Source organism: Mus caroli, unplaced genomic scaffold (genome assembly GCF_978045245.1).
Source record: "Mus caroli unplaced genomic scaffold, Mus_caroli_1 scaffold_11, whole genome shotgun sequence".
Classification (NCBI taxonomy): Eukaryota; Metazoa; Chordata; class Mammalia; order Rodentia; family Muridae; genus Mus; species Mus caroli.
Genome location: NW_028227266.1, coordinates 61,106,362 through 61,128,806, shown reverse-complemented (window position 1 = coordinate 61,128,806; position 22,445 = coordinate 61,106,362). Strand labels below are relative to the sequence as shown.

Genomic DNA, 22,445 nt, shown 5'->3' with positions numbered 1-22,445 from the left:
AGAGAGGCAGCTCGAGGAATGAGCAGGAGGAAGCCTCCCTGTGTTAATTGGCGCTAATGAATTCTTGCAGCCCTTTCTGCATCTTCCTCCACTGCTGCAGGAAGCTGCTGACAACAGCACCTTGGCACTGTGCTCTCTGCACATTGAAACCAAGCAGTGCCCTCAGCCACCTCAGCGCCCTGCTGAGTGAGAAGAGGAGGGAAAGCTAGGATGTGGGTGGGGTTTACAGTAGTGTCAGGGCCTTGGAAGTGCCTTCAACAAATCTTACTCACATAGCCATTATTAAAATGTATGTGTGTATGTGTGTGTGTATGTATGTGCATATGTGTGTATGTATATGTGTATGTATGTGCATATGTGTATGTATGTGCATATGTGTGCATGTATGTGTTGTGTATGTTTGTATGTATGTGCATATGCATGTGTATATGTATGTGGATGTATATGTATGTCCATATGTATATGTGCATATGTATGTGTGTATGTGTATAAGTATGTATGTGCATATGTATGTGTGTATGTGTATATGTGTGTATGTATGTATATGTGCATATGTGTGTATGTATGTGTATGTGTATATTTTTGTCTATGTATGTGTGTATGTGTGCATATATGTATGTGTGCATGTATGTGTATTTGTGTATGCATGTGTGTGTGCATGTGACTGTATATGAATATGTGTGTATATGTATATATGTGTATGCATGTGAATGTATATGTACACGCATATGTGTACATGTATGTATGTGTGTATATATCTGTGTATGTATGTATGTATGTGTATGTATGTATGTGTGTGCATGCACACATACATCTTCATGTATTCGTAAGCAAGGATCAAACTCAGGGGTTAGCCTTTAGATACCAGCCAACATGGGGTTTTTTGGGACAGGGTCTCTCACCAGCTTACCATGGAGACTGGGCTCTCTGTCTGGAGAGCACCAGGAATCCACTTGTCTCTGCCTCCTCAGAGCTAGAATTTGAGACAGGCACTACTATTCCAGCTTTTTAAAAATATGGGTTCTGGGGATGAAGTGCAGGCCCTCATGTGCACTCACCCAGCAATTGCTGAGAGCCGTTTCCTGAGCCTTCAAACCTGTATCTCCTGTGTGAGAGAGAGAGACATGGCTGCTGTATTTTGTGCCTTTGCTCTGTCCACAGCCCTGTGCAAGGCTATAGACAGACTTGTCCTGTGAGGTAGACAACTGTCATTATGTACTTTTGAGAAAGGAGGAAGTTGGGGGCCAGAGGGTCTAAGCAATTCAGTTAAGGTCACACAGCTAGGATCAGGGAGGCAGGATTTTGATTCAAGTTGACTGGCTCTAATCTTTCCTAGTTATCACCGAAACCTCTTCTCTCAGAGAGGGTCCCTGTTAAATTCAGGCTGCTCAAGCCTTCTGAGCACTAAAGGGGAGGCTCCTGCAGGGACCCTAGCTAGTTGTCCTGCAAACTCCATACCCAGATACTCCTCCAGTCTTGCCCTCTCCCCTGACAGTGGCTATTCCTGTCCTATAGGCCTCCTCTGTGACACTGGGCATAAATCTCATCTGGGATGGGACGGGGCCTGGGTGAACCTGACATGAGACATGCATGCATAAAATAATAAGAAATAGAAGGATGAAAGGAGGGAAGGAAGGGGGGAGGGAGGGAGGGAGGGAGGGAGGAACCTAGGGAATAATACTTGACATTATCCTCTGGCCTACACACACACATGAATTCTCCCCCCATCCCTCATGGTTTTGCTTTTTGGAGACAGGATCTCACTATTTGGCCCAGGTGGGTCTTGAACCTGCTATCTTCACTCCTGAATGCTGGGATTAAAAGTATGAATGACCACACCTGACCCTTGGCACCCGGGAGTCAGAGAAAAGCCTCCCTGAGTGGTTACGATGCAGATGCTAAGTCATCTTTCTTCTGATTTACAAAACCCAGAACATCTGGTGACCTTTACTTATCATTGGAACCCTTGTTCTTTAGTCATGAGCATCAAGCAAGACATTTCTATTACTTGAAGGTAAGTGACACATCTGCAGGAGGAGAACAGAGGAGGGAGCCCCAGTGCTCAAGGCTGCTTATAATATTCCAGCCAGGGAGGGAAGGAGGCACATGCTTGGGACTATGAATTAGACAGACATAAGAGAGATGAACTGGGACAAAACCGTATTTAATTATGTTGGTGTGCTGGGGAGCCCCAGAGGAGATGTAAAGATGGGTCAGATAATTGTCACGTAGCATCCTGAAATACAGAATGGAATTGTGGGGACTTGGGGCTTCGGAGAGTGTCAGAGACAAGTCATGGGAAGTGGGCGGGGTAACAATGTGGTTCTTGTGCAGAGAACATCTCCTAGGTGATAGAAGCTGTCGGGAGCAGCCATCGCTCTGATAGAATTTACCAACGTGGATGTCAGTTTCTCCCACAGAAGTGCAGCTTTTCAGCACTCCGAAGCCTTTGGTTCCTCAGAATAGCTGCCTCAAAATATATCAAGGAAGTATATTTCAGGGTGGCATATTCTAGTCTCCTAAAGTCATATTTTTGGGTGGTATGCTGAGTCCCAAAAAGTAAAAAGCAGAGGCAAAAGACAGTCATATGGCTTCAGTGCAATCGGGTCCTCAAGAGCGGTGCAGCGGAGAAGAGCAGCACCCTCCCCTCGTCCTTCTGGTGGGCATAGAAATCAATCAGGAATAAAGAACACGGAGAGATGGCGCCTGACTTGAACAGGAGCAGATGGTTCTTGGACCTTGCAAAGAATCTGTATTTTGAAAACATCTTGTTATTTACGTATGATGTGTGTGCGGAGGTGTGTGCATGCCACTGTACACACACCGAGGTCAGAGGACTCTCAAGAGTCTGTTCTCTCCTGCCATGTGGGTTCTGGGGATGAGACTCGGAGCGTCGGGAGAGGATGGTGCCGCTGGGGTAAATAAAGGGAGGAGATTCTCTCTAATGAGAGCACCCTCCACCGAGACAGGGGACAATGCTCACTGTGAGGCAGGCTCAGAGGGACAGGAGTTAGCAGAGCTGAAGACACTGTTCTAGAAGAGGAAGTGTCGGGCCCTGCACATGGAGCCTGATGTCTTCCTCCCAGTCTCTGAGACCACATCCTTGCTTGCTGAAGAGGCCTCTCCCATGAGGCCATGGGCTACTCTTTCTTCCCACCCCTGAGGGTACCATAAGGACAAGAGGGAAGAACTGTCAAAGCTCCTGTCCCTCTCAGCCTCCTGACTCTGACCTTACCTCTGCTCTCTATCTCTTTGTGGGCCCCTTGTCTTCAATGCAAGGCTATGAAAAGCCTCTGGCTCAGGTATTGAAGTCGAGACTAGAGTTCACCTGTGTGACTCAGGACGCAGGCCATGGTGACGGTGACGTGGCTTCTGCAGGCCTATCTGACAGGGCCCTCGACGTGCATGAAAAGGCAAACAATGCTCTGTAGACGTAGGTGATGTGGGAAGGTCCTGGAACCCACTCCACTCCCCAGGAGTTCCTGATCCACAGTCCTGGGAGTAGGGATGGGGAATCTGCATTTCTAACAAGTTCCGGGGTGCTGCTCAAACTGAGAGCATTCCAGGTGGTGCCAGTGTTTACGTCCCAGAGATGCCACGGGCTAGGAATCTGTTTACACCTGGGCTTAGAGGTACCCTCGGTTGGTGACTGGCAGGACTGCAGGCCTTTCTCTGATGAGCACCACTAACAACCAGTGAATGGTAGGAGGGGTCACTTTAATGAGAGGCTTTCTGCCCGGCCCTCCAGGACAATACTCTGGGGAGAGTGGCATTTGCAGAGGGACATGAGTGGGCAGGATCAAGAGACTAGATTGACTGTATCCCACCCTGAATACATTTCTCTGGCATACGTTATAATGATGTTGAAAACACCAGAATGGCTCAGAAAAGCTGCCCCTTTATAAAAAGAAATCTAGGGGTTGTGGGGATAAATCAGGGAATGAAGTGCTTGATGCCTAAGCATGAGGACCCCGAGTTCAGATCCTGGACACTTGCATAAAAAGCTGGGTGCCACGAGTCTGTAACCCCAGAGCTGGGAAAGTAGGCAGGTGGGTCCAGGAGCTGCTGGCCAGACAGTCTAGATAAACTCCTGAGCTCCGGGTTTAAAAGACAGATGCTACCACACAGAAGTCACCTCCCTCTGCTACCAAGGAGGGTATCTGAGCCTTCAGGTTCACAAGACACCTCACACGTGATAATGAATCTGTCATTGTCTCCTGCTGATTTTCCCTTTAGTTCATAGGCTTTGTTGTTGAAGCAGGAAAGCTCCCCTCACCCTCCCATAGTTACGATGTGTGCGGGTGTTTGAATCCCAGTCTGCATGGAAGCTGGGACTGGTTGGGCTGTGGGTTTGTAAGCCCCATCCATGCCCATAGACCTGTAACTGGAGCCCTTGCTCTGCTTTGCTTTTTAATGCACCGTGCATGGGTGAGTTCTGTGTCTGCAGGGAGCAGGGCGCCAGGGAAGTGGATGTCACCAAGATGAGATTCTGTCCTTGCAAAAGCAGGTCACCTGCTAAAAGCTAGGCCCCCAGGGCATAGTAAAAGTGGAGCCAGGCCTAGGCCCTGAGCCTGCTGCTGGGGTTGTGTGCTTACGGAGGCCAGACAGCCAGACAGGGGACAGTAGTTGTATATTCTTCCCTCGTTCCAAGGTTGCCTAGCAGGAGCTTCCTGATGCTTTATCGCAGAAGGAAGGGGCAGTCAGAGCCCTCTGCTTTCTCTCAGTGCTGTCTAGTCGAGAATCTTTTTACGTCTATTTATTTATTCCATCGAGGGGTGTGCTTGTGCCGAAGTGTACAAGTAAAGAGAGGTCGGAGGTCAACCTACTGAAGTCACTTCCCCCTTCTAGCATGTGGGTCCCGGTACCCTGTCACTCTTACCAGCAGGCACCTTTACCTGCTGAGCCATCTCACTAACTCCAGGTAGCAGATCCCTAAGATTGCTGCCATGTTCACTGTGCTGGACAGGAATGTGAAGTGTGGGAGGTTAAACAAATAACTTCCCATGCCACACGGTGGAGATGTGGTTGAAGCAAAATTTGAACCCAGGCCTTAGGAGCCAGCTTTCTAACCACCATAAGAAATAAGAAGCAGACTTTTGGATACCATAGGCCCCGGCTGCCTATACAGTGCTGAGGAGGAGCCCTCCAGGGCTGCTGTTTTCCCACACTGACCTTGCCTGTTTACTATTGGTGCCCCGGGAACAGCTCCTCCCTCCCCCAACTACCCAGCCCCACACACATGTGTGTATACACACATGAAGAAGTCCCTGCCCCACACACTCTCAACCTCACAGATAAGGTCAGGGGACCAAGAACCTGCAGCTCAGAGGAGTTAGGCCCAGTCTAGACCCCAGGTCTGCCTGCTGCCAGGCTGTCTGTCATTATTCACCCTGCAGGTACTGAGTGAAAGGAATGTCCCACCTGCCAGACCCCTCCCACCCAGGTCGGGATGATGATGAATGTCTATAGACAGCAGTGGAGAAATGCTGAGAGGAAGGAGGGAAGGCCTGGACTGAGACAAAGATGAGGAGCTTGGGGCCTGGGGAGATGGCTCAATGGGTAAGCGCCTGTACTTCCATTCCAGGCACCCACCGTGGGTGGCTCACAATCTCCTGAGACTTCAGCTCCAAAAGGACCTGTCAGCTCTGGCCTCTGTGGGCACCTGCACTCATGTGCAGATGAGGATCATGGAGCCACAGTCGCCAGGTGACAGAGGCTGACGCAGGCGTGAGGGACATGCCCTGAGATGGCAGGCCTGGCACAGGTGGGATGGGAAGGGGAGCAAGAGCGGTGGTCAAGGTGGAGAGAGGCAAGCCCGTAGCAGCAGGTGCGCCTGCCGAGGGTGGGAACAGAGGAAAGGCACAGGGTGCTGGGAGATTCAAGCCAGCGAGAGTGTGGCTGCACTACAGGGTCAGCTGGGAGCAGTGGAGGGAGAGGCTGCAAGACAAAGGGATGGAGAAGGCAAACCACAACCCTGGGAAGCAGAAACAGGCATGGGGGTGGGGTGGGGGACAGCTGATTGAGCAGAGCAGCTGCCATGTCCAGGCCTTGCCAGGCAGAAAAGCCAGCACGCATTCATTCTTCCAGGAAGTAAAAGACACACACACACACACACACACACACACACACACACACGCCCCAGAGACAGAAGAAAAGTGAAATCCTGATTGAGCACACAGAACGGGCTCCGAGAAGCATCAAAGCTAGCAATGAAAACCTCCTCGGATGCACCTGGGAGGGCTTCCTGGAGGAGCCAGAGATGGAGGAAAGGAGGATGGAGCAGCAGCTGCAGGTCACAGAATGGGAAGGGTTAGGTGACACAGTAGACCTAGAGGAACAAGGGGCAAAGGCAGGCCCCCCCAAGACTCTGTTCTGGCCTCAGTCTGAGGGACAGCAGAGAGCCACTGGGAGATTTTATAAAACACAGACCCATGTGTACGAGCAGAAGCGCAGGAACTTGTAGCTTAGAGGACAGATGGTGAGCGCCGATGAGTGCTGGAGGCAGGCAGCCAAGGCCTAGTGAAGCAAAAGAAAATGCTGAGCTCAAGGGAAGATGGAGAGGAGAGGGAATGCCGGCTGCTGCCTCTGAGCAGACCAGCAAGCTGGAAGACTGAGTAGCCCAGGATGTCTAGAAGGTAGCATGATGGAGTTGGGGGCCAGAGGACAGGGGAGCACCTTCCTCTCTCTGGCTTCTTCACTAGGTCTCTCTCTCTCTCTCATGGTCTCCCCCTCCCCCCCTCTTTTTTCTGGCTCTTGGCTGTAGGACAGCCTCTGTCTTTAGAACCCAGAGGATACCCATTTCTGTGGGACTTTACTTCCTAGGAAACTGAAGCCTCCTGCAGGCCAGGAACAAGCCTTCCTCCCTCTGTACGGAAGCACCGAATACAGGACTGGCCAAAGCTGGGCAAGCAAGCATCTTTGGCCAGGGAAGCCGCTTGTCTAGAGGACCTGATGCTTTGCTTGTGCAGGAGGACCTGAGTACGATGGCTACCGGGATTGGTGCTAAAGATGCTCATGGAAGCCATCTCGGGGCAGCCGGAAGCTACCCAGAATCCCCTAGGTGTGTCTGCCTTGGAGAGAGAAAGGGGGCGGGGTAATCAGAGCTCATTAAAAAAAAAAAAAAAGACAAATAAACAGAAGTCAAAACAGTTGTGACTCAGGGAGGGAGCATCAGGACATCTGCACAGAGATGCCATTCGAGCTTTGGAGGATGAGGATGAGTTTTGCGAGTTTTGTCGTGCTGAGAACAAGGGAGAAAGGCATCGGAAGTTGAGGAGACAAAGTGGGAAAGCATTGGGGCATGGTCGCCTCTATCATGACCAGGCACACTGTGGCTGTTCATAGGCGCTCTTCTTTATAACATGATTTGTAACCTACAGCCCAAGCTAGCCTATCATTGATTTTACATGTAACTCAATGCATGATCCAAAGAGCTCAGACTAGAGCTACGTAAATAGTAAATATCGCTACAAGTGAGAGGTAGGAACTGCCGCACCTCTGTCTAGGGCGCGCCCTGAAACGGAGGGTCCTGGACTCCCAGCCCAAAAGCACAGCACCGAGGAAGAGTGTGGTTGAGCCCGCTGCCCTCCGTGACTGACAACAGCCAGGTGACTCTGTATGCACCCTCCTCCAGTGGGCCCCAGCAGTGCCCTCGAAAACACCTTTTAGCCAACCTCAGGGGCCACTACTGCATCTCCTCCTGTGGTCTCTCTCCAGTTTAAGCCCCTGACTCCATCTGTGTGTATTCTCAAGCCTGCCTCCAAGTGGAGCAAAGCAAGATAGGCACAGTGGCTGGAGCACAGGCTGGGTGGTACTGACCATGGGAATGCTTACAGCTCTGTGTCCCTCCTTCAGGCTGATCCTACACGTGGCACCAGAGGACTGGGCATCTTGCTGGGGCATCGTGCTTATCCAGGTGTCCTTTCTATCTACGGAGATGAAGATGTGACAGGAGGAGGGAGCCAGCAGCCATGTGAGGGACCTCGAGTGTCTCCTGTCTGCCTTCAGAGCCCGTCATATGGGTCCTGGGGATGGCAGATTGATGTTCCTAATTACATTTGGCTCAAGATAAAGTGTTTGTCTTGTTCCCAGAGCCCACAACAACAGCCGACAGCACGGAAGGTGCCAAGAGGCATGCTGGGTAACCGAGGATGGCAATCTGGGATGTGAGAGGGGTGATGGGTGTTGGTTGCTGGTGTTCTTGGCTGGCCCTTCAGCACTTTCTAATAGGGTCGTAGGGCTGGATGGAGAAGCCTGGCAATGATGGTTCCATCCTTCTGTCTTAAGGCTCTCCTGTTCAAGACTACCGTCCCGACATGGAATCCAAATCCTTCTGATAATGACCAACTGGCTGATGGAACACTTATTTTGCTTGAGTTGGTGTGTATGTGTGTGTTGCTGGTAATGGAACTGAGAGCCTTAATATGCATACATAGAGATACACCCTATCTTTGAGTATGTATGCATCTGTGTGCATGTTTATTATGGCCAGAAGTCAACGCTGGGTGTTTCTCCTTCCTCCTCTGCCTTTATTTCTGTTGTAATTGAGACAGGGTCTCTCTTTCTGAACCCAGGGCTCATTGGTTAGCTGGACAGGCTGGGCTGCAAGTTCCAGGGACCATCTTACCTTCACCTGATTCACACTGAGAGTACAGGTATGCACTGCAATACTTAGCTGGGGATTTGAACTCAGGGACTCAGGCTTCCCTGGCAAGCACTTTCACTGACTAATCCAATCTCCCCCACTCCATACATCATCCTTGATTTGTTCCTAGTGGCATTAAACATTTCCTGGAGCCTTATGCATACTGGGCAAGCACCCTATCATTGAGATACAGTGTATGTGTGTGTGTCTATATATGTGTGTGTGTGCTATGTACATGCTTATGATGGCCAGAATTTCATAATGGGTATCTTTCTCAAACATTCTTTGCCTTTAGTTTCGTTATTGTTGAGACAGGGTCATGCAGGAAGATAAATCATACCCAGGGGCCAGCTAGCTCCCTGCTATACTGTCCCATGTGGAGACAACCCAGAGACTCTGAACTAAGTGTACTAGTGTACAGTGGTTGGATGTCAGGTAAGGATGGGGTTCAGAGAATGGACATTTCTGGGGAAGGGGGGTGAGGCAGTAAAGACTTGAGGCCTCACAGGACTACACCTAGGAGGGGTCTGGCGCAGAGCCAATGCCTGAGGCCTGAAGCTACATCTGATCTCCCTAGAGACCTAGTAAAGTTGCTGCAAGGCCCCTGGAGTCTGACAGGTGTTTATACCCCTCCCAAGATACAGAAGAAGTTCAAAGATGGCGGCAGCTGTGGAGGAACTCTGTAGCTCACAGACACAAGTTCTGGCTGTCACTGTGTCAGACCAGGTACGTCCCCCCACCAAATCTGCTCATTCTTAGGGATGCCCCCCAAAAACCCCAACAAAACTAAGATACAACAAAACAAAAAACCTGTAAATAAAAATATCAGGATCTATGTCAAAGCACTTTATAGTAGTTGTCACTGTGTGATTGTAGTGCTGCTCTAGAAATACAGCTGTGGAATGGGGCAGGCATCCTACCTCCCTGTTCCTGCACCTTCCTCCGGGGCAGGTGTTCACACTAGACTGCAATGAAGAAACTCTGAGAGCAGGTGGCACACTTCAGAACCCCAGGAGAGAGAGAGAGATGCTCCAAATACCTCGTTCCCTCCTCCCTTCTCCGTGGCTGCAGAGGCTCCTTATCTGTCCAAACCGGTTTTGCCCAGGTACTCGCGTAGCCATATTCAGGCAATTGTACTTGAAATTCCTGCAGCTGCTACAGGGTGCAGGTAACCTGGCTGGGATTTGCCTAGAGCAACTGCACCTGTCATCTCCCCAGTGATGTGAACGCTCTTGAGGAGGGTCGGTCCTGCCTCTCTTACAGAGAGCTCCTCCTGTGTCCCTATAACTATAGAACTCAGGATCTGCAAAGGAAACCTCTAAGAAGCTTGCAACCAAGCAGAGAGCCTCTGGGCGAGTCTGGCGAGCCAAGAGCCAACTGGGCCCTATGCCCCTCTGTCTAAGTACTTTCCACTCAGGTCCTGCCACTTCCTATGTAACATGGACCACATTGGCCTTAGGCGAGTTCATCACTGAGATGCAAAGGAGTGCTTCCACGAGCCCTCCTGGCCACCCTGAACTCGTGTGGCAGCTGCGGGACCCGTAGCGGGTGGACTTTGGGAACCTCCAGGGGGCGACCAGCCCTGGGAAGGCATCTCCGGCCGCGCGCCGCGCCCGTCCAGCTTGTGACTTCACCGGGCGCCCGGAGCCAACGCGGCACCGAAGGCCGGGTCCCCGCCCACGGCCCCGGCCGCAGGTGCCAGGAGCCCGAGGGGGCCGCGCCTGGACGCGCGGGGCTGGGGACCGTCAGGCGCCCGGACTGCACTCCCGCCTCTGCCTCCGCCTCCTCTTTGTAGCGAGTCCCCGGTCGGTCCTCCCCGCCCCCCGCGCGGCCCGCCGCCCGCCTTTCTTCCTGCCTCGCCTTCCTGCGGCGCGGCGGCCTCATCTATTATAGATGCTCGGCCGCGGCTGACATCAGCCAGCGGCCTCCCGAGCGCGCGGTCCCCAGCCCGGCCCAGCCGCCTGCCGCCGCCCGCGCCCAGCCCCGCCGCCCGCTTTCTGTATGACTGTCACAAAGGTAAGCAGCGCAGACCGTCGCCACGCTGGGGACCCGTGGGTGCTACAACCCCCCGGGCAGGGACTGAGGGGCTTAGGAAGGAATCGCGCGCGCGCGCGCGCGCTCCAGCTCCCAGGAGTCGCTCGGCCCCCCAGGGGATTACGGGATGCCGGGAGGGGATGCTCCTTCGTAGCTATCCTGGACGGTGTGGACCACATCACTGTGCGCCCCGGGACTGCATTTTTAACTCTTGTGGAAGGTGCTGCAATTTTAACCCCTGGAAAGCTGCTTCGGGCTGGCTGGCGCTCTGGGTGTCTGTCCTTCAGTGTCACGCGCCGTGAGGACTGAGGGATCCATGCTGATGATGCAGGGATGGGCTGGCCATGCTAGTCAGACACACAAGGGAGCTGAACCCCACCTGCCTGTCTTTGCCATTTACTCCAGAAGCCTGGGCCTGACTCCAAAGCTACCCTGTAGAGGCGCTGCCGGATCCCTGAGTGGCTGCCAGAGACAGGGAAGGTTCTACTGCATCGGGGTGGGATGGGCAGGGAGTGTGACAGAGAGGATCAGGTAGGCATCCTGGCAGACCCCAGTTTGGAAGAGGTTCTTGGACTTGTCACAGGAGCCCGGGTTTGTTGAAGAACTTTTTTTGGGACGTCTTCCCTGCCAATGGAAGAATGGAGTTAAGAGGAGAGACCGTTGGGGCAGTGGGATAAGCCCTGGGCCAAGGCAGATTTGAGTCTCTCTACGGAGAAGGGCTAGGCCTACTTTGGGCTTAGGTTTCCTTTTCTGCAATGGGATAAGATGAGCCTTGGTAGTGGTGGGAAAAACAAGTGAAGAGTATGAACTGTACTCTTCCCAGGTTCTGTTGGAGTGCTGACCTCACACCCTGGCATCGGCCTTAGCCGTGGATTTGGCCGTCTATACACCTTAGGCCAGACTCCATCTTTCCCAGATGCTCAGCTGACTCTCACAGCTGGGGAGGTAGAAGCCAAGCAGGCCAGGCAGCCTGCTGTGGTCAAAGCCTTACAGAAAGGCTGGGCGGTCCATTCTAGATCCTTCTAATAAGCTCCTTACCCCCAGCGACTTGCTCAGTCCGGCTTGGACTTCACTTCAGACCTTGTCATTGCCCTTGGTTCTGGGACTTGGGAGCTTTATGAGAATGAGAACCTGTGGGCTGGGGGCGTATGTGCCTGGCCTTTGTCAAGCTAGCTATATCAAGCGGCAGGGTGCTTAGGGCTCTTAAATGAACATAAATGCAGCTGGGCAGAGATGTGTTGTTATGGAGATTGTAAATGCCAAAGCTTCAGGCAGGTGGGGGCTGAGGAGCAATTCATGGGCCCGGTGGGGGCATAAGTGTTAAGGCTGAAGATGACCTTACAAAGACTGACCCCGCAACCTCTCCTGTCTATGCACACAGATTCAGACAACTTTTCTCCCTTGAATGTAAAACTGTTTAACTGAGGAAAAAGCTGAGATTCAGAGAGGTGAGGTGACTTGCCTAAGGTCACATAGCTAATATAAGTATGGCAGGTTTCGGATTTACCCTCAAGTCTGTCTCAGTCTCCTGCTGAGCCATCAGTCTGTAATGACTGGGTGTGGGGCTTCCACAGCAGAGGGACACTGTCTGGGGGCCAGGGACGGTGAGATGGTGGAAGTGGGGCCCTCTTAGCCCACTGTCAGACCTTCCCTTAGGTACACGAGGATTATTTTCTAACACTCTGACACCTCCCTGCCCAGCCCCCAACGAACCCTTCCGTGTGTGTCTCTTGTCTCCTGCTGAAACCAAGGTGGCTTTGGCTTAAGCCAGATCAGAGGATTAAATAAAATCCCCACTTTAACCCTGTCTTCTCTCTACACCAGGCCTGTATGGCACAACCCCATTCCTGTACGGCACAGGGAGTCCCTACTGAACAAGGCTCTTCCATTGCCCCAAGAGTTAGAAGATATGGCCTCTAGGTGTCCTAGGCTGGCCACCAACTGGCTGTGTGACCTTAGACCAGTCATTTCTCTCCTCAGACTTTGGGCAAGAGTTGGTTCCAATGAGCCATGTCTTCTCATACCTTCTAACAAGGTATACTTGGGGACTGTGATCTGGGGGGTGGTCCTGTTACAGACTAAAAAGGAGAACCCACAAAGAATGTGGGAGATGGAGTCACGGTAGGGGACAGAGTGACTAGTGATGAACCTCTAGTCATCTTGCTCCAGAGGTCGAGTCATGGTGTCCCTCTGTGTCCCCTGACAGAATCCTCTGGGCCAGTGCTTGGTGGAGGTCACAGGCTCTGAGCTCTCAGAGGGACTTACACAAAATAAAGACGACAAAGCAGACAGGAAGTTGCTAGAGGATCAGCTGGAGCTGAGTCCCAGTTTCCCACTGACCACCCTGCCTTTCATTGTTTCCCAACCCATTCCTCAGGGAGCCACAAATGCCTTGGAAGCTGTGAAGGGACATCTGCCCTAAGTGTCAACAGCCACACAGCCATGCTGTCACTGGTGACATATTAGGACACCTTTCTTACGATATGCATGCATCTCTATTGAATGTGTTTTGCCAAGCAATCCTAATTCCTTTATGGAAGGGGTTGGGGGACAGTGGAGGGAAAGACCAGATGCAGCTTCCCAGCCTGGAAATACCTGGTCAAGGCCACGCCTCAGCCTCTTCTTCTACAAAACTAGTCCTCTAGGAAAGCCCAGAGCTACTTCCTGGTGACAAGCACTCCAGACCGCTTTCATGCTCAGTTCTCATGCCTGCCCTTCCTGGTGTTCTATCTGGATCCAGTCCCTGACCCTCCAGTGCTGATGTTGCTTCCCTACCTCCCAACACCTGAACCGCTATCAGGTAGATCAGAGCGTAAAAGGAATCAGAACTGTGTGCGCTCAAAGTACAAGTTCATAAACTGGAAGAAAAGTCCAGACGGTATGGAAGCGGTATGCAGATCTCTTGCCTGCCTCTTGATTGAGATATGATTACGGGTAGGGCTTGTAGGCCTAGGAGCGGTGGGACTTGTAGGTCTAGAAAGAGGTCCCTTATACCAGCTGGGCTTGTCTATTCTCCTTTATGCTGTGTTGAGTTAGAGCAGTGGTTCTCAGCTTATGTGTGGTGGCCCCTCTGGAGACTCATAACAGATTCCTCATAACATTACGATTCCTAACAGTAGCAAAATTACAGTTATGAAGTAGTACCGGAAATAATTGTATGGCTGAGTGAGGGTCAACCACAACACAAGGAACCAGACTAAAGGATCATAGCATTAGGAAGGTTGGGAACCACTGGGTGAAGTAGTGAGCTTTTCAGGCTCTGAGGCTAACTTGGAGATCACAGTGTACCCCGAGTGGCAGGAACCAGTTGAACATGAGGAGCACCTAGGGGTGAGTGTGTGGGCAGAGGTGACCCTCTATGGCAGCCACCTCCTATCTGAACAGTGACTCCAGGAAAGGGGGTGACATTGTCGCCATGTCTCTGGGCTTCTTTGTAGGCCAGCTGTCTGCCTCCTGCCTTAATCACAGCCTCAGCCCGCTTACAGGAGCACCTGGTTCCCGTTGAAAGGGAAAGGAGCTGTGGACCTCATGGCCCTGGCCAGGAAACAGTGTTTGGCAAAGATCAGATGCCTCCTGGGCATCGGGGAGCCACCAGTGGAGAGCAGAATGTTAGCGACGACGTCAAACATCCTATGCTTTTCCTTGGAAAATGAGGGACCCGAGATCCTGGGAGCACAGGTCATGACCTGCTCCAGCCATTGGTCAGTCTGGAGCTGGAGGGCTGAAAGCCAGTCTTTGAGATTCTGAATGGCCTCCCTCCTGGTGGAGTTACTCCTCAAAGGGAACTCAGGCAGCCTGAACAGTATTGTTCAGCTTCCCTGTCTGTGCTGCTGGGATCTGGATTCCCCTCTGCTGGATCACCTCCTCATGGTATGTGTGTGTGTGTGTGTTGTGTTGTGAGTGTCTGTGTGTCCATGCCCTCCAGGACCTTAGAGGAGCAGGGATGGAAGAGATGAGACAGAGTCCCAAGTTAGAACTCAAGGCTGCGCAGATGGCCGTCAGCAGTCAGTCCTGCCTGCATGCTGTAAACACTTAATAGATGCAGGCTCCTTCCTGCCTGCATGCTGTAAGCACTCAATAGATGCAGGCTCCTTCCTTCTTCCTGTCTTCCTTCCCATCTCTGCCATAGGATAGTAAGCTCATTTTCTTTTTTTTTTTTTTAAATTTATTTTATGTATATGAGTACACTGTAGCTGTCTTCAGACAGACACACCAGAAGAGGGCATCAGATCCCATCACAGATGGTTGTGAACCACCACGTGGTTGCTGGGAATTGAACTCAGGACCTCTGGAAGAGCAGTCAGTGCTCTTAACCTCTGAGCCATCTCTCCAGCCCCGTAAGCTCATTTTCTAGAGACATCCTTAGTCCTTTGTTACTGTTGGGCCCAGAGGCCCTCTCATGGGAGACCTCACCCCTTGGCACCAGTGGTCACTCTTAGAATCGTCTGGGAAGGACTGTAAAGTAGTGCAGAACTTGCCAGTTAGGAGCCCAGCTGCTGGCAGAACCCCTGGCCTGGCAGCTTCGGGCCTGGAGGCTCAGGGTTGGAGTGAGTTTTTCCATGGCTCTTGGGCAGACACAGCCGCAGCCAACACCGCTGGAGCCACCACTGCCAGCAGAGTCTCGCCTCCTGGCACAAGGGCAGCCAGTGACTGATTTGCATCTGCCTGGCTCTCAGAGCTGTTAGGCGGTCCAGGAGATGAGGCAATGTGTGGACTCCCTGTGTGCCTGGCCCTGCTCCTTCCCTCTTCTGTAGAGTAGCTACACTGCCCTGAGCTTACTAGGTGGCCTCTGGGGACCCAGGCCCCAGCTCCAGAGTAGCCTGCAGCCAGGGCAGCTGGGAGCAGCTGGCACAAGGCAGGCAGGCCCTGCCAGGGCAGGGCAGATGCAAAGCCAGTGGCTGCCACATGAGAAGGCGCTGTTTAGAATGAGCCTCCCTTTGTGAGTCTGGAGTGGCACCAGCTGCTTGGGGGCATGAAAGAGTGGGGGAGGGGGAGCTGCCACTGGTTCTTCCTTCTTCCCCTCACCCCTGCAGGGGCCCCTGGAGGGACTTTGTAATCAGTTTCTGGCCTGGTCCTTCCTTCTAATTAATTAAGGAAGCACTGGGGGCTGCGGGGGTTTGCTGGGGACTCAATTTACAGAGTGCGTGCTTGAGCCACAGCCCTGAATCCTTAGGCCATCTGCACCCTGGAGAGCCCTCTTGGTTTAAGGATGAGTAAACAGAGCCTTGTGGGTGGAGAGGTCACCACACCCTAGTCACAGAGCTGATGTGGGTCAGAGGCGAATGCAAGCCCCGATTCTGACTTGGAAACTCAGCCTTTCCAATCTCCTCTTCCTAGTTGCCATCTTTTTTTTTTTTTTTTTTTTTTTTTTGGTTTTTTTGAGGCTGTCCTGGAACTCACTCTGTAGATCAGGCTGGCCTCTGACTCAGAAATCCACCTGCCTCTGCCTCCCAAGTGCTGGGATTAAAGGCGTGCGCCACCTAGCGGTCACCACGGTGGGAAAAAGTGTGTACCTTGCAGAACTGGGAGGTGAATGTATCGTCTGTTCTAAGGACAAAAGACGTCTTGTCCAGCACATGGTGTCTGACAGGAGGCTACTCGGACAATGTGCCAGGCTGGTTATAACAGCAAGTGACACCTGCAGACTCACCTCCATCCCCCTGACACTGCGAAATGGAAGACTCTGGTTCAAACCAATCCAGAAGCAGGCTTCTCTTCTAGTTCCTGGTGAAGGAAGGCGCCCATGGCAGAAGGCAGGTCTTGAGATCAGATAAGATAGCTTGCTCTCATTTACTTGCTCTGTGTTCTTAGGCAAGCTGCCTAATCTCTCTGTATGTGCTTCCCCGTCTAGTAGTTGGGATTGATAACAGGAACATTTATAGGGATTATTGCTAGCTCTGGAGGAGCCTGTTGGTATGAAGTACTTACCACACTTACCTGGCAGTGAGTTTTAATACAGCAAGAAGGAAGGAAATCAACTAGTATCCTGTCAAATCAGCAGCTTCAGAGGCCTGGACCAGCCTCCATTCTGCCTTGATCCTTCTAGTAGGGGCTGACCCCTGACGGGTCAGGAAGTGACTTGAGGTGTGTTAAGGATGGAGAGGAGGTAACAGGTGAAACAGGGGTCACCTAGGAGTGATCAAGAGGCACAGTGAGAGATCAGGATGTGCAAATGTCTGGAATTGAACTCCAAAGCCCATGGGGATTTTGCCTGCATACCACAAGGAGGAATGTGGAATGTGGGTATCTTCTCATTTAATGCCCCGGATGCCATGATGCAGGATGCTCTGAAGAATCCAAGTGCCCTGCGGAAGGTAGTGCAGTCGGGCAGAGTGAAGGCTGACCTGGATGTGGGCCTCCTAACCGTGGCTTCCTTCCCTCCCCTGGTCCGAGAGTCGGCAAAGGGAGAATGACCCCAACCTGGCTAAGGGAAGTGAACATGGCACGGTCAGTCACCCTGGCCTGTCCCCAGAGCTTTCCTGGACTTCTAGGAGGGCAGTGGTCACTCTGGCCCCAGGCTGCACAGTGAGGTCATTTGTTTCCAGATGAGCTCTGGGAAAAGGCAAGCTGGCTCTGGCAGAGAGATGCCTGCCTTCCATCTCCAGCGAGCTCAGGCATGGCAATTTGAGGTCCTGGGGCTTTTCTTACTATCTAGGTTGGGCCTCGGACTTTAAGTGCTCCCATGGGGAACTGTATACAGGTGTTTGAAGGCCGTTGCCCCACAGCTGGGCATTAGCACAGCTGGAGCATCGAGAAGGGAGGAGCTAAAAAAACATAGCACGCATGCCCCAGGCTTACATGCAAGGGGGCCTGTGAGGACAAGGGCCCACACCCCAGGTGCTCTGGCCGCACAGAGACAAAGGGAAAAACACATCCCCACTGAGGAGGGTTCCAGGGAACCTGTGCTCAGGGCTAACTCCAGGGAAGCCTGGTTCATAGGGTCAAGCTCCCCGAAACTGTGAGCCCCACAGCAACATTTGATGTTTAGGAATGGTACGAGTCCTGCATGTCCCTTTCATTTGCTCTTAAGGGCTGCTGAGTTAGGAAGAGGCTCTCAGCCTCTCACTCACGGGTGTAGAGTCCCATTTTCAAGGGCAACAGCAAGAGAGGTAGCTAATACTTCCAAATGCTTAGAATGTATCATCTGTGTGTGTGTGTGTGTATGCGTGTGTATATGTGTATGTGTGAGAGAGAGAGAGAGAGAGACAGAGAGACAGAGACAGACAGAGAAGAAGACAGACAGAGAAACAAAGAGATAGAAAGGAAAAGACAGAGAGAGTGCACATGTAGGACTGGCCTGGAACCCACTGATTCAGAGACTTGTCTGGCCAGCAAGGCCCAGTGCCCCTCCCAGTCTGCCTTCTGAGGCCTGAGATTGCAGTATGCCTCCACGCTGAGGTCCAACCCAAGTCTTTATGCTTCCAAGGCAAGCATCTTACAGACTGAATTATCACCCCCACCCACACTATAAGTATTTTAAGAGGGGCTGAGAGTGTGGCTCACTGATAGAGCACTTACTTGCCCAGCAATGACAGGGCCTAGGTTCTATCCCTAGCACTGCAAAAAAGTAGTTTATTTATTACATTATTAGTGTATCAATCTTTATGGAAACCTCTGGGGCCCGTGACTATGGGAAATCCCACAGTCTCAGAAACTGAGGCGAGTGAAGGAAGAGAGCTAGCTAAGGGTGCACAGCAAGTCTTCCCCTCTCGGCTCAGCCTGACTCCAGAGCCTTTGGTCTAACTACTGTCAGGCAAGTCAACAAAGCCCAGAGCATAGCCAGAGGAGAGAGCTGAAGACAGAAGGTTCAGGCCTTGTCTTTGTTCTGTTCTTTGCCTGTACACTGTTGGGCTGGGTCCCCGAGCATCTCTGAGCACCTGTTCTCTTACAACATCCCCTCTCACTGTAAACATGGAAGTCATATGGACATTGGGTGCTTCGTAGATGCCATAGGAGATGATCTGTGTGGTCTCTTTGTGTCTGCTTCCCCACCCGTGCCAGTATCTCGCTGTCTGCAGAGCTGTGCAGTCTCATTCAATAACTAGCTCATGTTCCCCTACTGCAGTCCCGACCAGAATTGATTCATAGTCTGTGGGCGGAAAGGAAGCTCTTCCAAACAGCCTCTGTTCCTGCTCCGTACAGATGAGAAGTTGCTGTTCTTTCTCCCCCTTTGGTCGATTTGTGCCGCTTCAGTATGCTTGGGGTGCACAGTATGCCTGGGAAACAACTGTGGTCTTTGGGTCTGTGGAGAGATGGCTCCATCAGTGAGGTATTTGTGTAAGCATGAACACCTGAGCTGGGACGTCAAAAACCCAAGTTAAAAGTCAGGTGTGGCTACATGTGCTATAATCCTGGGGCTGGACAGACAGAGGCAGGAAGATCTGAAGCTTGCTGGCCAGCCAGACTAGCCTAATTGGTGAGCTTCAGGCTTGGTGAGAGACCATCTCAGAAAAGAAGGTGGAGATCAACTGAGGAAGACACCTGACGTGCATGCGCGTGCACACACACACACACACATACACACTCACACACACACATACACGTATGCTGCTTTGATTTTAAAATTTAGCTAGATAAAGCACTGAAACCCAGATATGGCACCTCACAGAAGGGGCAGGGGGTCCCACACAGTCCCAGAGCCTGATGCTACCCATCAGTCCTGCCCATCAGTACAGGTCACCATTGGTAACCTGAACAGGAATGAACCTTGCTAGGATACACCATGAACACTAGGGCGCCAGCCTGCTTTGCCTTGGGGTTCCTGAGAAGGAATACCCTTGCTAGCTTAACAAGCTTAACCCTAACAAGCCAATTAAATGCCTGGAATTTCTTTCTGAACTCATGGCTTTGGGATCCAGAAGCTGGCAGGATTGGTAAAGATGGGCGGAGATGGAAGCACTCCAGAGGGCTCTGATCACGCTGCTCCGCCAACCACATGAAAGGCTTCTTTGCAGAAATCCCCAGTGAAAGTCGGGCTTGTGGGGAAAGGGGGTTCTGCAGACCTGAGAGGTCATCTTGATAACTTCGTTGTCTTCTACCTGTCTTCTAGAGATCCTGTGTCTACCTTCCGATCACAGTCTTTATGATTTCTGAGAACAGAACCAAGTTACTATAGATTGAGGTTACTTTGAGATCTGAGCTAGCCCTTTCTTCCAGGATCCTAGGGCACAGTGATTTCTCTGTCCTTGGAGCTTGGGGATACCCGGCATCCCAGCCAGCAGGTAGAGCCCAACATGTGTGATTGTATGTGCTACTGATCTTTTTTTAACATGGTTTCAGGCTCAGCCTCAAACTGATATGTAGCTGATAATGACTGTAGACTCTTGGTTCTTCTGCCTCTAACTCCTGAATGTCAGGATTACAGGCATCCACTCCCATTCCTGGCTTACACAGTGCTGAGAACTGAACCCCAAGTCTTTGTGGCCTAGGACAGTACTCTACCCACTGGGCTACATCCCCGGCCGCATGCTGATGATTTCCGGGTCTGTTCTCTGGCTCCTGGACTTAACTGTGAGCCTGCAGAGAGGCTCCAGGCTTATTCCTCCCACGACATCTGTTGAAGGGCCAAGCACTTTAGCAAGGGTGTATGAGGATCTCTGGAACAAGGCGTGAGCAAACCTAAGATACCGGCCAGATGCTGCTGCCAGTCTCAGTTCTCAGGACCTGCAGGAGCCAGAGGAGCACTGAAGATGTGTAGGGATGTGCCCTGCCCCCACAGCCCCTGTTTGCCAAGGAACCAATAGAGACCCAGAAGATCTGGCTGAGAGGGTCTGGGAAGGACATCGCTCTTTGGGATGGGAATTCCTGTCCCCCCATTAGTGAGGTGCAGTCAAGCGGGGGCTTCCCAGCTTCTGGTACTGGCCTGATACTAGCAGTTCCAGGGCTGATTTAAAGGTTGAGGGTGGAAAGTTCTGGAATCTTGGGAAGACTTAGAGAGCTCAGCCCCAATTGGAAGGGGCCCCTGAGTGGAGAGGGGTGGTTCCCCAGGGGACCAGCCAAGAGTACCGTGTGTGCTTCGAGGCCTGGTCCAACCGTGGCAGAGATAGGAGGAGCAATCTCTGATCTCTTCTCCACCAGCAGCCTGGGATTATGGAGGCCTGCCAGGCTGCCACTGTGGCCTCTGCAGTCCCTGTTGGAAACCTCTTCCTGGCATGCTGGGCTCTGGCCAGCCCTCCCTCCTTTATTCATTGAGGCCCTGAGTTGGGAGCCTGGGTTGCTAAGAGCTTTCCTCTGGCCAGCCCCTATCACCAGCCTGAGGAGATTCTCAGCCAAGTTATGGCTGAAACTCTGGCCTGAGGGAGAGAAAGGGAAGATGGGGGAGGGGAAGGAATGGGTACTCAGGAGCAGTAAACAAAGCCGTGGGGCCAGGGAGGACCATCTTGCTGGAGCAGCATGGAGCTGGGACTGTGTGGGCCTTGGCTTTCAGTAAAGGAGTGGGAAGGAAGGTTCTCAGAGGCCTGCCCCTCCACTGTGCATGGCATGGCCCGACCCCTACTTCATGCACACCAAAACTCTGCTGTGACCCACATTTTTCAGTTGGGGAAACTGAGTCTCCAGGCACCAAACTATGAACGCACTGGCCAGGCTGTGGATGATAGACAGTAAATGGGACCCTGGCCTTTCTTTTCTTGATGTGCCTTTTCAAGCCTCCAGCTTAGGCTCGCTTTAGAGTCCAGCCCCTTTGAGACCTTTAGTTGTTGTTTTAAAGCAGGGCTAAGAAGCCCAGATTAGCCTTGAATTTACTTCATATCCCTGGGGTAACCTTGAACTCCCAATCCTCCTGCCCTTGCCTCCCCAGCCCTGGGACTGTACCTGTGCGCTGACGTGCAGTAATTTCTTGTTTTTGTCGAAGTGCAACGCTGGGATCAAACCCAGAACCTTGTTCATCCTAGGCAAGCTCTCTACCAACTGAGTGACATCCCCAGGCCCCTCTGGGCCTTTAGCTGGTGTAAGTCCCTTGGAGGGGTAACCTTTCAGCAGTTGACATTTTCTGGGCCTGGTCTTCAGAATGAAGCCCCCAAGGACTGAACAGTCAGAAGAGGTTCTTGAAGGGAGCAGGGTGAGCTCTGGGGTCCACGATTGAGCAGGTCTGAAGAGAAGAGGCACAGCCAGCTTCTCTGGCCTGCTCTGCACTGGCCGCCTTCCTGCCCCAGCCCCGGTGCAAACACAGAGAGGCACGACTATGAAGATTTGTGAGCTAAGCTTCCAGCTGCCCTTGGGGATGCACACAGGGTTAAACCACAGCATTGTGTCTCTGTGGGGAGAGCAGGCCTCTCAGAAGGACAAGTGGATGCAGGGGAGCTGGGGAAGGGGATGCCAGGCAAGGCACAGAGGTCAGCGATAGAGATACCTGCTCAGAGCTGTGGTGCTCTGAGGAGTGGGCTAGGACAGTGTCTGGGGGGTGGGGTGGGACTGGCTCTGTCTTTAGGATGCTCAGGTGAGGATAGATGAGGGGCAAGAAAGCCATTCCAGAAGGAGGAGTGTGAGCCACAGTGGGGAGGGGCACACATTTAGTTCAGTGTGGGTCACACAAGAGCTGGAAGCTCCTGGAGTTAAGCAGGGAGGTTGAGTCACAGCGGAGAGGCTGGGAGGAGCCATGGGACTCTGGATGCTGAGCCTTACAGAAGTGAAGTGAGCCATGGCCCTGTGTGCACTTTTGGAGAGCCTGCCTCCACCTGTGTTGCCCTGGAGACAGAGAAGAAGCAGACACACCCGGCACCTTCCCTGTTTCCTAAGGGTAGCACCCAGCAGGCCACTTCATGACACT

The 22,445-nt window shown here is 52.3% G+C and overlaps 1 protein-coding gene across 2 annotated transcripts in view; it reads left to right on the top strand.

Annotated features, from left to right (window-relative positions):
- Window positions 1-9,350: 9,350 nt before the first annotated feature.
- The window catches only part of Coro2b (coronin 2B), a 113,234-nt gene continuing 100,139 nt past the window's right edge, over window positions 9,351-22,445 (top strand). Inside the window, exon 1 of one of the 2 annotated variants that reach the window (XM_085844693.1) lies at window positions 9,351-9,370. Coding sequence is in view for 1 of the 2 variants with exons in the window: in XM_021171628.3 (XP_021027287.2) it covers window positions 10,646-10,660 (15 nt within the window). In the remaining variant the exon portion in view is untranslated. Of the gene's footprint in view, window positions 9,371-10,065; window positions 10,661-22,445 lie in introns of those variants that run through there. The other variant, XM_021171628.3, reaches the window with a different exon arrangement.